The sequence below is a fragment of the Hypomesus transpacificus genome, chromosome 15, assembly GCF_021917145.1.
Source record: "Hypomesus transpacificus isolate Combined female chromosome 15, fHypTra1, whole genome shotgun sequence".
NCBI classification, from domain to species: Eukaryota; Metazoa; Chordata; class Actinopteri; order Osmeriformes; family Osmeridae; genus Hypomesus; species Hypomesus transpacificus.
In genome coordinates this window covers 14,141,009-14,158,234 of record NC_061074.1, presented here as the reverse complement: position 1 = coordinate 14,158,234, position 17,226 = coordinate 14,141,009, and the positions used below count along the sequence as shown (strand labels likewise).

General features: G+C 40.8%; 1 protein-coding gene across 1 annotated transcript; it reads right to left on the bottom strand.

Annotated features, from left to right (window-relative positions):
• Positions 1–111: 111 nt before the first annotated feature.
• On the bottom strand, positions 112–17,080 carry LOC124477836 (LHFPL tetraspan subfamily member 6 protein). Its single transcript, XM_047035888.1, has 4 exons — positions 16,612–17,080; positions 15,677–16,183; positions 3,936–4,034; positions 112–3,319 (listed from the first exon to the last, which is right to left on the bottom strand). The coding sequence occupies exons 2-4, from the start codon at positions 16,059–16,061 to the stop codon at positions 3,201–3,203; spliced, it is 603 nt and encodes a 200-aa protein (XP_046891844.1). The 5' UTR covers positions 16,062–16,183; positions 16,612–17,080; the 3' UTR covers positions 112–3,200.
• Positions 17,081–17,226: the final 146 nt, after the last annotated feature.

The window sequence follows — 17,226 nt, the reverse complement described above, 5'->3', positions numbered from 1 at the left end:
ATCTTCCAGTGTCTGAATCATGTAGACCCCATTGTTTAGTTTTTTCAGGTGTTTTTTTTTTTTTTTTCAGGTGTTTTTTTTTTTTTCGATGGCAGCTTTGGACCGACATCAAATAGGCAGGTATAAAGTGGTTATGTGGGTGTGTGATTGTGTAAGTCTGTGGGTTTATGCAAAGTTCTTTACCGTTATGGTAAATGCGTTAAGGTTCGGCATTGCTGCTTACAGAACAGGGTGGAACGGCACAACAGTGAAATAATCCACATGTCTCAGCATGAAACAGACATGATGAAATTCCGATACACCTACAAAATGTGGATTTCCCCTAAATCCACTCTGTTCATTTGACTGGAATCCCCCCATATTCTACTTTGTGTTACTGTTTCTTGGAATACACGAGTATTTCAGTTTCTTCCTTACACCTGTTGCTACATATTTTTGGAATGCATGTGCGTACAAATAGCAAATTCCATCGGACTGTAGGTTAAACAAACTGTCTTTGGTCACCTGAGTGTGTGGCCAACGAATGTATGTTAGTCTAGAGACTATTACGTAACACTGTATGTTGGTTTGAATGTAGGCCTTTGTCTACAACTCACTAATGTGTCCTGAAGTCCTGAAGGCTTTATGCAGTCATTAGGCTGGTCTGTCTTAACATGGTATCCATCTTCACACAGTCTTCATCTTCTGTCTGTCCTTCCTTCAAAGGCAAATAACCAAATAAAAAACACAGCTACACAACCATCTGAATCAACAGCAGGCTGCCCGAGGTCAGGTTCCACACAGGTTCATTGCAGCTGGACTGTTATGTAAGGTTTTAAGTGAAATTCAACATGCTCCAACATTTCATGATGTGTAAGACTGATGGACAGGCCCAAACTACTCGCTCTGGTCACCACACACAAACCATCATGATATCACTAGGACATCCAATTTCATGAACTTCGGGGTTCCCTGCTCTACCTTAAACACCTTAAGGATCAGACGTTTTAAGCTGTCGGCTTGGAACTAAGACACAGGAGAACAGGCTGTGTGAGGGTTCCTGGAAATGCAAACCATACTGCTACAGCTAAAAAGAAAAATACACAGCTGATAATTTAACTCAGCTGAAAATACTGGCCCTCCCTCAATACACAGATAGTTCACAGAAGATCTCTTACAATCCAGTATAATAAAGTACAGAATACAATGGTAGATGGACAATATTTGGAGGAACGTCTTCAGTCAGACATGTTGGGTGGTGCGGAGTTCAGAGTTTAAAGAACATGCAGCCAAGAGACCACACAAGTGTTTTTAATTTAAGATTAGTGTTTGAATGTACAGTTGTACAGTAAAACAGTCAGTGTGACAATGCAATGTGGGTTTCTCTTTGACCGGTCATAAAGGGTGAAAGAGTGCAGACTTTATGCACATGCTCCCTTCTTATTTTCAAGACAATAACGTCTGAGTAGCACCCAGCGGAAATCTTAAGAAACCAAACAGAAAGCTGTCACCTTCAATCAGAAGAGTTTTTGATTTGTTCCAAATCTTGTCTATAAGGACAGAATAAGTTCCTTGTACATGTGGACAAACTGTAGCTGTTAATCAGCCTCAAGATGGCAGTAGAGTGCAGTAGAACAATAGAGTGCTTGAGAACTGTTGAGGGGGATCAGTAGAGAGGTGTTAAATTTATGATTTGAGTATTCTATCCAACCCAAACGAGCAAATAAATTTGCAGACCATAAGTTACATGTCAATTGAGCAGTCGATTTAAAAAAAATGCTAGCGTTGTACTAGATAATATCATGGAAATTAACCATCAAATGCACTTTGCTATTTCTTTTTCAGGCATGGGTAAACTCAATGTGAATGTGAAAATAATCATATACCATTTTTAATCATTCATTTGAGCATTTCTCTCAAATTGAGAGAGGGCAAAAACATACATGCGGTTCTATATATAGCAGTTATTGTAGTGAAAGGACGTATAACAGAAATATAGGAATAGGGACAGGGATAGATAGATGGAGAAGTGGGTGGTAGGGATAGGGATAGTCCCATCCTCATGAAGGCTTTTGTGTTGTAGAAAGGGAGGCACTTCCTTACTAATAAGCCCTTCGCCTCCATTTTTGGTTAGTCCCTTATGAATTGATACACTGTTATTTAGTAAACCATGTTTGAGTTAAACAGAAGTGTGTGCAACATGCATGCAATACTAGAAATAGTTTGGCGATCATTAAACTTTGAGGGCTCCACAGAACTGAACATACAAGCATTGATGGCAACAGTGGCATGATATTACAACATACTGTTGAAATATCAATCTCTGCTTGTATTTTCAAAGCTAATCTCCATTCCCAGACATACCCTTTACATTAGCACGATTATAACATGGTTAATCTCAACCAACGATAAGTTATCTAATCATACCATATTAACTAAAATCAATGCAAAATACGAGGTCATGAGAGTGCTTGTTATGAGTGAAGGTAGAGTGGCCAATCAAGTTATCGTGACCATCCAACGTTGTGGAAATTGGCTCTGCTGTACAAATAAATCAACACAAAAAATAAAAACACACATACACTTCAATACCTAGATAATGAATAGTTATTTACAAACAGATTGAAATGTGTATACAAAACATTTGCTAATATGGTCAAATATCCATGATCATACACAATTCATGCTGTAAATCGAAAGCATACATTAATAAACTATTATTAGGTCTTTTGAATCTGAATGGGTTTTATGAAAGAAAAAGGCTTGCTTTACACAAGGATTTTTTTTGCATTTACAGTATTTTTTATGTATTTTTTGTGATTTTCCCCCCAGTGTTTTAAGGCAAGCATAAGCCATGAATACAACACAGAGACGCCTAACAGCACCAAAAAATCACAAAACATGGAGTCCATGGAGAAAAGAAAACACTGTTTTAACAAGATATATAGTTACACGACATTGTTTGGATTGGTCCTTCTATTTTTCACCTCAACTAACAGAGACAAATATCAGCTTTCTGAAAACATGGTTGTGCACTCCACAGTAAAAAGTATCTGAAGTGGTTCAGACAAAGTGTGCCTCCTGATGAACATAGTACCGTTAATTATCCTGCCTTTATTGTGCTGTAATGTGATGTTCTCTTGTGCTGTACACTGACACATAATCGTCCCTTTTGTAGCCAAATCCCTGTCCCTTGCTTCTTTCTCTCACGCTTCACTCCGTCAGTAAGGGTACTGCTTTTGCTTTTTCCCAGCAAAACAGGACAGCCAGGTACATAGCAGCATGGCTGCCGCCGCCCCAGCCCCAGTGCAGTAGTATGCCCAGCCAATCTGACAGGAACCTTGAGAGCAAAACAGGAAACAGGGTTACATTAGTACATCTCACAGTTTTGGTACCTTGGCATGGCCACCTTCAGGTCTTAGACAACCTGTAGGAGGCAGGCCTTGACCAAATATTTGGAGAGGCACTCACTCTCTATCTCAAAATCTATCCTTCTCCAGCATATCTGCTTTATTGATACCACAGAGTATTGCTAGAATTTTTTTATAGACATTGATCACAAATCAGAGGGGAGTCAAGTTTTCAAAAAATGTGTGTCAATAATCATTGTCACCCTAAAATCTTTACAAAATATAGCATACAGGTAATTTAAGATTGAGTCCACAATATATCTGTGTTATAAACAAACTGGTTGGTTCTTCTCCCATTGCATGCTGGGAGTTTCATGGGAGAGCCTCCCAGTGTCTCAGTACTGATGAAGCTAGTTGCACAGGTTCAAAATAAAGTGGCCTGATGGTCAACATCCACCTTCCATTAACTAGCATCTAATATAAAGCGAACAACACAGCATTGTACCACAACTAGCTCACACACACAGCAAAGTACAAAATACCACATTATTAAATGGAAGTCTTTGAGTTAAAGTATGTATCCCCTGCTGTTGTCTTTTAACTTACCCAGTTTAAACTGGTCTGAGCTGTTGTTACAGGTCTGTCGGACCTCTTCACTGTCCCAGCCTAGGGGGAAGAGGGCACAGCCAGATCCTATTAGCAGTCCTGAACACAGCAACAAGGGAGGAGTTAGTGATCATTATTGGGAAACACACACATCAGGGATTGTTTTCAATGTATTGTTTATTTTATTACTATGTGTATAGCGCTGAATCCAAAGAGAAGAAGTACATTTACAGATTGATGGCATAGAGCTGGTTTTCATATGTATTGTATTGATTGTATAATTGAAAACACATACACTTACAAAGAGACAGACTATGGACTATGGGTACTGACTGTATCTGACAGGTGACTTTACATTACAGGTGTCCATTCTATAAATAATCAGACATTTGATGTTTGCAAATGATGTGAGGCCTGTGAGGGCTTCTGAGAAAGTATGTCTCATTTACAATGCAAAATCAGAGTAGACAAGGATCTTCAGATGTTCCTTCCCCTGCTCCTAAATCCTTATCATCAACTGCCTGCAAGAGTCATCTGTTAAATAAAGTTTAAACACAAAGTGGAGTGACTGTGTGGCCTTCAGAACATCATACAACTATCTTCCATAGAGAAATACATGTACAGAGAGTTTGAAAGTGGGAAGCATTCTCGGCAGGACCCGTAATGTATTCATAATAAATATTAAACCAAATCTGAAATTCTCTTTCATGTGTTGAGAAACGCAGACATACTGCGGCGTGACATCCTTTTAGTTTACTTGAAGAACTCAAGGTACTTCATCAACAGCTAGAATAAAAGGTTCTACAGTTAAATCACAAAAAATGTGGCCATGTTTTGGAATTCAGAATCACCTTTGATTTGCTAGTTTGTTGGACTGTTTCAGGTCAAAAAGTCCAATTTGTACAAATATGAAACTAGTCTCAATCGTACTTTGGATTTAGTTTCCATAACAGCGGACAAAATAAAGATATAAAATAATAAATATACAAAAGAGAACGTGAGATGGGGGGGGGTAGGGGTCAGAAGGGAAAGAGGATAAACAGAAAAGAGAGTCATAAATCTTTTATCAATGCTTTAGAAAAAGAGTTGCCTAAATGTACTTTATGGCTGAATGAAGAATGAATTTTAGCTATTTGCTTTTCTATCTGACCTTTCATGTCCCTGCCTTCCTTCACATCTGGGCGTGTATATACCTTTTGTCTACTATTCCTACTCCACATCAATAGCGAAAGAAAATCCTGCCCTCTTCTATGTTCCACACAATACCATTCAAGGTTATCATTCAAAAGTCCAAGAGGTGTCAAAGAAAGAGAAAGAGGTAGATAGAGATAAAGGATAGAGAATGGATAGAGAATGGACGGAGCAGGATAGAGAATGGCTGGAGTCTGTCTGGGACATGAATGGCTCATGTAAATGCCAGGGGGACATTCAGTGACACGTTCCCTTTGGAAATGAAAACTGCAGAGAGGCAGGGAGCTGTAAAAACAGACCACAGGGAGCAGGATAGGAGCTGTCATCACTAAACCAACATCCTGGACAGGCTATAGACACTGTTCCTCCTGTGGACAACACAAATGGAGTCACACATGCTGAGGGGAGTGGAACACACAAACACCATTCTAACACTACATTAGGTTGTGACACTGACACAGAACAATTTATAGTTTGAAAATGTGTAACGTAAATTGGGCAAATAAAGTATCAGTTTTGGAAAAGTGTGTCTTTATAGTCCCAGGAAAAAGAATCAAGGGACACCTTTCTGGAATTCTACTTGCGGTTATACACCCAGTATGAAGTCCGGCCATAATCCCATACGCACTCTCCACCCATCTCCGATGCATCAAAGTTTACATCAAATGTAGAGAAAGGTCAGGGCCATGTTGGCATTTGAATCCTTGAAATATGTGCTTCAGTGTCCAGGGCCATGATCACTATCAAAGACTAAATATTTTGAGCACCTCCCAACTTTTGATTTAATGGTTTAGCACACTGCAGTCTAGGATGCTGCTGCACTCCCTTTTCAGGATCTACATTTTAGCACCACACCATGCATACTGCTTAGGTTACTGCTATTTATATAATATATAGTTCTCTTTTTTAACAGAATCAACATAGTTTAGAGGGCGCTAACTCAGCACTGGTCTTATTGATGAAATGTGCTCCAGTCAATCCCACTCAAAGCAGGCAGATCTTGAAGCTGCTGAAGAGATGGGGGGGGGGGAACACAGATGGGATTTAAGAGTAGGTTGGAAGATAAACATTATTGTTTCAGGGTGCAATAGCTGGATTCCAACTTTTTAACTTACTATAGTAGTCTTGCGTTACCAAAGATAGTTCCCTTAGGATACCTCACTGAAAGCTCCAAAAGTGTATCTGAAGAAGAGGTATTTTGCACTGGACTGTGTTTCCATGGGATGAATACACTCCTGTGACACAGCTCAATGTGTTCCATGTCCCCCCGTCAGGCCTCTTTCCACTACTGACCCCTCCTTCCACTGGCCTCAGTCCTAATTAGAAGCTTTTGTTGAATTGATCTGTTTTCAGCACATTTGTTCCTGCCAATAGCTTGTTCATCAAACTAAGTAATGTATTTATTATGCCCAGATCATTTTGTCATTAATGGGAACATCAGTTAAAAGAGAGAAATATACCTCAGGTTCACAAGAGATTAAGTAAGCTTAGTCAATTTTTAAGGATTTAATGAATAGAGAAAGGTGAAAATGGATAACATGTCAGTCTTTTTTTTAAAGAGACAAATTATACAAACTTTCTAAAAGTGTATATTATCTATTTGCTTGCCTTATACACAAAAGGTCTTAATGATCATAAAAAATTCCAAAAGAACATTGGCCGGGTTTCCCATATTCGTTAACAAGCTCTTAACGCTAAGATTCTAAGAGCGCTGTAGAATGCTCTTAGAACGTTCCTAAGAAGACCTCAGCGTTAAGAGCTTCTTAGAGAATCTGGGAAACCCGGCCATTGTCTGTCAATGTGATCCTCTTCACAGAAGAGTGGAGAGGCTTTACAGTGAGTATCAGCTTCCTGCTCAAAGGCTTACACCTCTGTGTGATTTCAACTAGGTTCTCCCTACTGTTGTCCTTGCTCAACCAGTTTCTAAATTGGGCCTCCTTCGCCCCTTTGTCTGGACAAGAGGAGTAAAAAGGAAACAAGGAAATGCTTAAATAGGAGGGGGGGGGGGGGGAATGAGGCACAGCCTGTGCAATTCTTTTTTTGTCCTGTCTCAGACATTTTCACTCCCCAAACGTTCCCCTGATAGAGTAGACACACCCCCAAGCTGGTGAAACACACCCCCAAGCTGGTGAATTCCAAGGTACGACAAAGGGTAGCCACAAGTGAGTTGAATTCACATGATGTGACCAACTAAGATCTCATAAAATCATTGGATCTCATTATTTTAACACTTGGGGTATTCTCGGTATTCTCATTGCTACTGGAGAAGTCTTTCTCTTGACAGTTGTAACTCCAAGTCATTCACTGCTTTGTCTTCAACCGATGCAGAATTATGTCAGATCAACATATTTTCCCATGACCTTCTAAACCAAATGGGAACTAATGAGAGCTGCATTAGTGGGAAGGACAGGAGAAGCAGGCAGAACAGTGTGAGGGACAGAGTTATGTCATTACCAGAAGTGTTCCAGTCTTCCTGGTTACATTCAACCATTTGTGTTCATGTGTTTGGTTTCTTTCTGATCCAAAGATCAGAAAAGGCTTAATGGGTTTGGCCGTCATTTGCAGTCCCTGGTTGTTCAAAAGAAGAACAGGCCTATAAATAAATACAAATATGTGGTTGAGAATGAAGAATATCATGAATGGCTGAGAATTATGGTTCTTTGGGCTTCCTCTGAATGAGCATCGCAAATCATCCCCTTCAAAGTGTTTTTGTTTTATTGTTTTATTATAAAAGTGTTTCTTCTCCTTGTAAGCCATAAAAATATTAATAAGATCAGAAATCCCGGTTTGCTGACCATCTTTTCTTCACTGGTCTCATAGTCTCCCCCCTGCCCCCCACCATTAAAATCAATGGTGATGTATGAGCTGCAGAAACAGGGAGACACCAAGCTTAAAAAGTAGCCTGTTAACTGTAATAGTTCAGAAGGTAAGAGGTGAGCTTGGCGAGTTTCTGAGTGACAGTGATACATTATTTTACTGGGAAGCACTTACACACTTGAGACAGTTTAATAAAAGCCACCAAAATCTGTCCTGCATTGAGGCTGCTTCACTTCATCACTGAGAAAAGGAAAGTATTACACAGCTGAGTTGGGTCAATGACTAGCCAGTCTTGTTGATTTCTTACACCACACCATATTTTCTGTAGCTCTATTAGCCATAAACTCAATCTGCCACAACCTCCAGTCTGTCAGTGTCGAATATTATGGTCTCATTATTATAAACACAATCCCTACTGTGTAAACACTACAGAGAAATGCCAACCTGAAGCCGTATCTTTAATAGGGGAAATATATATTTGAAAACACCCATAGGAAGTAGATAAGGGTGGAGAGGGGATTCTTAACATGTAGGAAGAGGGGGATTACAATAGAAATGAGTGGAACAAAAAAGAGCTACATCAAATGAAAAGAGAACAAATATATCCCTTTGGTGATTCAATGATTATCACCCTCAAATTTCTGTGTTCCTTTATGAACTCCTCTCTTCTTTTGTTGGTAAGCCAAAGCTAAAAAAAACATTTGCTTTCAGACTCAGTTTGTAGAAGATGTTTGACCATAAACAATAGAGACAGTGTCTCACCACATCTTCATTAATCTGGATGGCATACTACTACACTATTTATATCTTCACATAAAATATGGAATGAAACTCAGTCATGGTGATCTTGGCATTTAAAGCTGTGAGCTGAACTTCACAACTGCAGGCCATAACTGCTGTAGCTTTTTTTCAAGAACTTTGACTTTTTGGAAAATGACGTTTTCATCCTCTTCAGGACAGTCCAGCTGCCCTGGTCAACCCTGCTCTACTCTGCTCATTTTTCTTATTGTTCATTTTTTTGTTGATTATAGTTTTTTTTATTACTGTTTCTTTGTCATTTGCCTGAATAAACAAAAGGTACATTTTGGTACACACATGATGGGAGAGGGGCCGTGAAGGTGTAAAAAAGGGATCTGGGGGCCTTCCTCTCTTGCGCTGTGATGCAGACATTGTAAATCAGAATCTGAACAATCCAGCCTATAGAGGCATGGTGCATTTGTATGTGTCAGTGTAAGTACATTTAAATACAAAAGACACACCTCTCTATCCCATCAGTTGGTGTTGGATCAAGACTCCTGTGTCTGTGTGGAGGATGGCTTTTTTAACTCTAAACACACACACAAACACAGCCCCGTTGGGGCAAATCTGTGTCATCTACCTCACAACTGCTATCCAGATGAGTGGGTTTGAGCTCAGCTTCAACTCACTGAGATTCAGTAGGGATACCTTTGTCTGGCCCTTATCAATGAGGGATTTCTGGGTCTGGCCTGAGCCTGTAGGAAATATGAGTCTGGGCTGCCCTGGCCTGTCCCAAGGACAGATGAGGCAATGGTGCTGGGTCTAAAGCCCTAGCAAATACCTGCTACTGTCTGGTATAATAGTGTTGGATCACAGTCAACATTCCTGCTGGTTATAGTGGAGGGAGCGCATTTCTGTAGCCCAAGCCGGGGAAATGGCCAACATTAACAATCCTAAATGTTTAAATATCCAGATTTTCCAGATATTTGTATAATTTAGCAGCAGGTACTGTTGTAAAACACACGTTAACAGCCAATTTCCATTGTGTTTCCATGTGTCTGTCTGCCATCCTTGCATGTTGACAGTTTCTGAATGAATAACCAACCCTCTACACATGAATCAAAGCACCACGTCACACAATACAATGCCCTCGACCAACGAATGATCTCCCCAGCCATGGACCTAAAGATTAGCTCATTATCACAAGGTGTTCTGATAAAGGACGCAGTAAAATGATCTGCATGCTTGGCCCAAGCACAACACAGCCTTCTCTAAAAGGGGGCATGGAAAGGTTAGTGGAATATGACATAGAGGCAGGTACCTGGCTTGAATAGGGACACACTGTCTTGGGCTCTCTCAGCTTAAATCTTAAGTAAACATACAGTATGCATGAGGATCTGAGCTAAAGACACCAGCTCCACTAGGAGGTACAGGGGTCTGAGATGGAGAGCAGATGTGCGCGGCTCACCTGCAGTGACAAGTGTAGAGCTGTCAACAGCTCAGGGGAGGATGAAGATCTCTACTACCACATCAATAAGCTCCTCAGCCTCAGCCAGGGCCCAAGGTGCGATGCCTTGTAGTCTCTGTCTGAAGGCCCCACCCTACTGACATTGCAGATCCGTGGGTGGTTTGAGTTCAGGACCAGCAAGATGAGGAAAGGGAAAGGGACTGAGCCTTGGATAGTAAGCCCAGAGGCAAGAAAGCTCAGCACAGGTGTCTGGCTGGTTCAGCTGTTTTTCTGTGAGCTCATGGAGAGAAGAACTGTGTCAAACTATCAATGTTATAGTAGATGCCACTGGTTATTAATCTTTCAAAATCGTGTCATCTGGGATGTGTTTTGGATAAACTGCTACCTGGATGTTTCTGCTATCTATTTGACAAGATCTACTGTCTGTAAGCTTTCTGCACTTTTCAGCCCCAAAACGTTTGAACCGTAAAAGATAAACAGGGAATTCTAAAAAATAGTTGAAAAGAGTACACAGCAGCCTTTTGTCGTGAGAGAAATGCTTAAACCTGGATGGGTATTCACATCCTCCCCTCAACACATCTGGTTTTGTCATCAGAATACTGTCATTTAGAATAATACACTGTCCGACTTCTTTTAAAGTTTTTGATATTTTCATTTGAGCTTGTTTTTTTTTTTATCTACGGACTCTTTTTTTCATAAAATCACACACTCTGAATTCCAAACTCTTGGAGTAAAGGGTCATATGAATATTTAATCAAAATTATCCTCTTCATGAATCATAACTATATTTGTGCCACAAAAATCAAGACACCAATGCCATGTTGAAATGAAGGTAAACACGGAAAGCACATGAAGGAAGAGAAGAAAGTGACACTGATTCCCCCTTTACAAGACCAATGATGTGGCTTTAAAAGAGAGAGAAGAGCGAGCTAATGAAGGGTAGTCCACATTCTTGCTTTTTTCACTGCATGAATAATGGAGAAGCCATATTTAACAGTGTAACCTGATGACCTTAGCCGAAAGAAAGACAGACAGACAGCTACAGGAGAAAGACAGAAAGACAGACAGCTACAGGAGAAAAACAGACAGACAGCTACAGGAGAAAGACAGAAAGACAGACAGACAGCTACAGGAGAAAGACAGAAAGACAGACAGACAGCTACAGGAGAAACTCAAGCCATAATGGACATCAACTACTGATGTCACAGCAGGCACATTTTATGCTGTTTGTGTTTTTCACCACTCCTCCTTCCTGTTAAAAGACAGACGGGAGTCTGTCCAATCAGGAGGGTCCGTCTTCTGCTAGATAGGCCCTACCTTTTCCGTCAGAAGTTAATGTCGTTGTGTTTTCCTATTTGCCGTTGTGTTTTCCTATTCGCCGTTGGGTTTTACTATTCGCATTGTGTTTTGCTATTTGCCGTTGTGTTTTGCAGTTCAGGGCCACCGTACTTTTTGCTTTAAAGTGTCTTTAGATGATGGCTTTGCAGTTATTGTGCAAATATACAGGACATGCACCCTTTGACCTAAGTGAACCTAGCCTGCATCTGTCATGGTGGGTGACCTTTGACTCATAAGAAACTTCTCATTTTGGGACAGCAGAAGCCACTCTTTTCAACTCTTTTTAAGCTAATGTATACAGCTCTCTTCCCAGTGGGGGCTTTAAGGGCTCTTTATTTGAAATGTCAGTGAAAAGTATAGCCCACTCAAACTGGCAGCACAAGGAACGTCTGTGGTTACTATCTAATGGTGAGGCATATTATTATCAAGCTCTTACATGTTCCAAGTAAGAGCCTGAATGGACATTAAGTTTCTGCTATGCCAGGTCAGGGATGCAGTTGTGTTTAGGAAATGGCATCAACATCCACTTCGGCTCCATTACCTCTCAGTAATTTCCCCACTAAACCCATTTAATGCAGACAAATAATCTACTTTGAGAGCTGGATGTAGGATGGCCTGGCCTCACCTCTTATCTTGAGTGTCTGGAAGTTGAAGGTTTCACTTGCGTTTCTCTGTAAAGAGGTTTCAAGGGTGTGAAAAAAAAGTGTTATATTATGAATCATCCTTCACCATATTTTTAACAAGTGCATGTTGACAAAAAAAATTGTACCGGCCTGAACAGACTGGCCCCTACAGTGAGGGTAAACATGTCATATCAGTAAACATGTCAGGCTGGGCCAGGCCCAGAAAGACTACTGAAAGACTCCCTTTGGGCTGAATATACGTGGCTACGAATGGTCCATTCTAGCCAACATTGTTATTTTGTTAAAGAAAGTAAAAGCGTTTCAGGGGAACACAAGTGTCAGGGAGACACAAAAGCAGACTGCCTATAAAAGGTCAGCACGTAAAATCTGAGGGCTGATGTGATTTGCTGATGTTCCTCATCTCTCCCTCATACCCACCCAGACAGCAGCTCAAGAGATAAACCAGAACATGTACAACTTAGGAAAAAATCAATTGAAGTAAAAAATCACACAGACTAGCAGTTAAAACATAGATACATCATCAACCTTACCATCATCCTCAACTAACCTTCTCTGTAATAACATTTTAAAAAGCTGTCTATAATTGATAAACACATTCAGAAGACTGCATCAATAGAGCTACACAAGGCTGTACACATTTATGGTATCAGCTTATCTTATTCCATCCTGTTTACCGAGTGCTGGCTGGCTAGTTCTGAGCTGCACTTGATGTTAAGCCTTTTTTGTAGTCATGAAATATGTACAGTATACTGTATATATCTGGGAAGCGTTAGCCTAAATATTTTTCTTTGGTGAGCCACGCCAGAGTCAGTATTCTCATGGACTGAAACAGTGTTCATTTGGGCGACACCACTTAACCTTCACAGACAAAATAAGGCACCAGGGTATATAATGGCATCTATTATGGATCTTAACCTTAAATAATTCCAGTTCTTGGCTGTTAATCAAAGCGCTCTCTCTCTCTCTTATCAACTGACCAAAACATTTACAGAGCTCTGCGGAAACTCCTCGTGAGCCAACCCAACTAATGACCAGCTGGAAGAAGAAGGAAGAGACACAGAACAATAATGCTAGAAAAGACACTGACAGCATCTCCACACCCACTGCCATTGACACTCTATTGGTTAGCCTGCAGCCAAACCTCTTTTAAAAACAAATGACATACTGCACACATTTCTTTATTTATAAATCCACCTTATGGTTTGATATAGCCAAAACGTATTTGATAATAAGGAGAAAATAAATCCTACAGATATTATGAGACTAATGTGACTGTGTATTGTTAAGACCTGTTTTAATCCAGAGGGTCCTGCTGCTATAGAGACATCAGATGTAATATCTTGCTCTCGAATAAAACTATTATAAAAACATTTTATGACAGGTAAATGGGATTTTCTTATTCTACTCCTTTCAATCTCAATGACATAATTTCCTTTCTTGCTGATGCTGATTTCAAGGCTTCAGTAACAATGGTGACTAGACAAGCTTTCTGGAAAAGTCTAAACCCGTTTTACAATCCACAGCAGGCGACACATTTTAGCAGTAAAAACAATGACTTAACACCAGAACAGACTGAAATAACTTCCTGTCTATACTAAAATTTTCCAGACTTCCTGTTTGGCAAAGTTAAGTCCCTGCTGAAGCTGGGCTATCCATCCTGTATTCTCTCTCTCCCTCCCTTTATTTTTCTCTCTTTGTTACTGTCCAGGTCCAGCCCTCGGGTCACTGAGCACTATCCCAATCTTTTTCTTTCCATCCTGCCACACCATCCAGACGTGTGCACAGCCATAAAGTGGAGATGTCAAGGGGAGTTGCCAGACGGACATGGGTGGAATAGAGGGAATGTGAACAAAGAACAGGGTCAACAAAGACTGAAATAGTGAGTTACAGATATGGTGTAAAATAAATAATACAATATAGTATATCCACAAATAATGGGGAATGGAGTTGATAAAGACGAGGGAAACAAAGCAAGAGTAATACGGTGTTGGAACATGAACATAATCCAGTCCTGCTCTGCCAGTGGTCCATTCCCCTCAGGCTACTGACAAGACAACCAGGGAACAACACATTGCTACCATGGCACGTTGCCACTTTGTATTATGTGAAAATAAGGATATTAGAACTCTAGATAAGGGATAAAGACACTTTGGTTTTTGATACATTTTTAACAGACGGTTGTTACAGTAGCCCAAAATGAGCATATTCAATGTGTGAATGGGGTGGACTGCAGTCTTTTTGATCAATCACCTTAGACAATGATCTACTTTGTATTCATCACTCAGGATATTACCCTTTATTGAAGATCTGGATCGCCTTCTATGAATGACTATCTAAGGGAGTGAACCCCGTAGTTGCCATGGGTCACATGGTTTGAATATTCCTTGGTAAATGGTAAAATGATTCAAATCTGTCTATTCCTTATTCAGAGGGATCTAATGATTTTTTTGCAGTACCAAAGGATTTCTGTTGGTTACCGAGGAAGAGGAGTCACACAATGTGCTGGTATCAATCCAGATGGCAGAAGGACAAAGATCCTGGCTGTGACAGTATGGCTCTTTAGGTCTGCCAGCAAGGTGCCCCCAGCACCTCCATGCCAACATGTTCACAATTTACTGCTTATCTGGATGGCAGTAACATTTTCAGCTACAGTGGCAGAGAGGGATTCATTACAAGAAGACCAAAAGGAAATATGTTGTCTGGGAGGTTTTGATAGATTGACCATAAAACCAGACATGACAACAGATTGGAGGTCACCTCAGAGAGAACAAGAAAGACACTTAACTAATGGTTTCATCTGCTATGGTACACTGCTGAAAGAAGCCATTATGTGCCATGTGAGTTTGAGATGAGTGAATGGAAGATATGTTAATGGTCATGGTCTTACTGAGTCAGACACTCTTCATTTGCACACAACAATAGAAGAGAAAGAAGCACAAAGGACACAAGCCAGCACTCGGATGATTAACTACAGGACACACCAAGATGCACACTCACACTCTTATTACTTGTCTAACTCTGAACCTCAATCATTGATTATCTGTCCCCATAAATTGTGGAGATTGCATCTTAGCTCTGTCCCCATCTTCCGGTCCCTCAGTGATTTTGGCACTAGAAATTAGATTGCTTCAGCAACATTGTGGATGTTCTCTCTAAAAGGACACTGCATTCCTTAATCTCCTTTGTCTTGTGCTGTTCTCTTCCACTCTCTCCTTCTATCACTCTCTTCTTTTTCCTGTCAGGCCCTTTTCACCCTGCAGCCTTTTGGTTAGACAGAGGAGACAATAAACCACACAGCACTGAGAGCTGCTGAACTGTGTTACCACCAATAACCCTCTTCAGAATGTGCCTGGAACAACACTGCCATTTAGATCAAGATTATTCAGCATTCGGAGATATGAATGTTGGCCTTCTGTCTCTTCTTGCCTCACTCTGTCTCTCTCCCTTTATCTATCACTCTCCTTCACTGTACTGTGTATATACACGGTAGAAAATATATGTCGTGATGGTCTCCTCTTCAAAATACATCAATACGTCTGACTCACCTCCAACAAACTGGATTCCACCAGCCACGCGACCAATGGTTCTGGAGATGAGGTCAGAGATGCAGCAGCCCATGAGGGCAGTAAGGGCCACCAAAAGCAGCAGGCCACACCCCACACCTGTCACAATAGTACAGATCCTCCACTCCAGACTAGGGATGCCCTGGAAGGAGGCATAGCGCCCACACTGCTCCAACATCACCGTGGCCTGCATCTCCTCGTCCCTCACTGGGTAGGAGCAGCGTCGGAATGTGCCAAAGGACACGGGCTTGTCCATCTGAGAACCCAGCAGCCAGTATGGCATGAAAAAGCCGACACAGGAGGCCGCAGCACACAGGAGGGACAGAAGGGTCCATATGAAACCTGCACATGTCAGGCTAGAAGCCATAGTAGCCACTCTTACAGATCTAGTAACAGTAGTCTTGATAGTCTTCACTGAGTTCAACTCCGTTTCTTGATGCTGTTGGAACTGAATATGAGCAGAAGGCTCATTTTATCAGTGACTGTCCCCTGAAAGATAGAATGAGTGCCATTATTATTGCAGGAACTGTCAGATTAAACAGGAGTTGATACAAAGTGGAAGAACATATTCTATGCAGGAACACTAGGACATGGAACAAAGAAATGTTCTCGCCATACATGTGTCTATTTAATTAAACAAAATATGAAGTAATTACTCTTATTACTACTATTCATATCAACAACGCAAAGACGTCAAATATTGAGGGTTGTTTGATGCATTTAAAATAAAAAGCTATATTATGCGACAGAAATGGTTAAAAGTGTTTGCAGGCAAGTTTGTACAGCCCAAGCAATATTCAGTGGGACAAGTGATCTCTGGCATGCGTGCACTAAGGAGACGGTGCGTGGCTTGATGACATTGTGGCGCTTAAGCAGCATCTTGTTTGTGACATAGAAAATACATAAATATAACTTACATTATGACAGGATCCCAATTAACGCTTGATTGAATTAATCCATATATCTTCATTTCTATTTACGGAACAGGCATAAAAACGCCGAAACAAACTTTTCTGGACGAAAATGGTTGTCAGATCATCACCAACAGCCATGAACAAAAGTTATGATTGGGAGACTACTGCAAAGAGGCAAGGCAAAAGTAGGCTGACTGTAACTGGCGAATGCTCAACGCTGGCAAATCATCTGACACAGTTGCGAATCGACATTCCTGCTTGAGCTGGTGTGGAAGACTGGGGCGTGAGTTGTCTGTGAGGCGCACTAGTCGCAGGGGGACCATCAATCAAACAACCCCCAGTCCCCATCTCTAGTTTATTACACCATTTCAGAGCCTACTCTCTACTGTTCGTAGCATAACCAGTGTCATTTGAATTGAAGAGCGAATCAAAATTGAAGAGGCAAGAGTCAGCCAATTTGAGAGAAGACTGATCATCATTATTAGCATCATCCTTAACAAATGTGTCTGCCTTTTACAAAACTAGCACTAGTGTGTAGTGACGAATACAAGCACATTACGCATACACATTTAAAGTGAATAATACCTAAATGGGTCATGGTGTGTTTACGAAATACAA

Coding starts and splice junctions, on each gene's coding strand:
- LOC124477836 (XM_047035888.1), bottom strand. CDS start 16,061: ATGGCTTCTAGCCTGACATGTGCAGGTTTCATATGGACCCTTCTGTCC. Junction 4,035..15,676: donor TGGAATCCAGTTTGTTGGAG/GTGAGTCAGACG, acceptor TGCTGTGTTCAG/GACTGCTAATAGGATCTGGC. Junction 3,320..3,935: donor CTCAGACCAGTTTAAACTGG/GTAAGTTAAAAG, acceptor TTTGCTCTCAAG/GTTCCTGTCAGATTGGCTGG.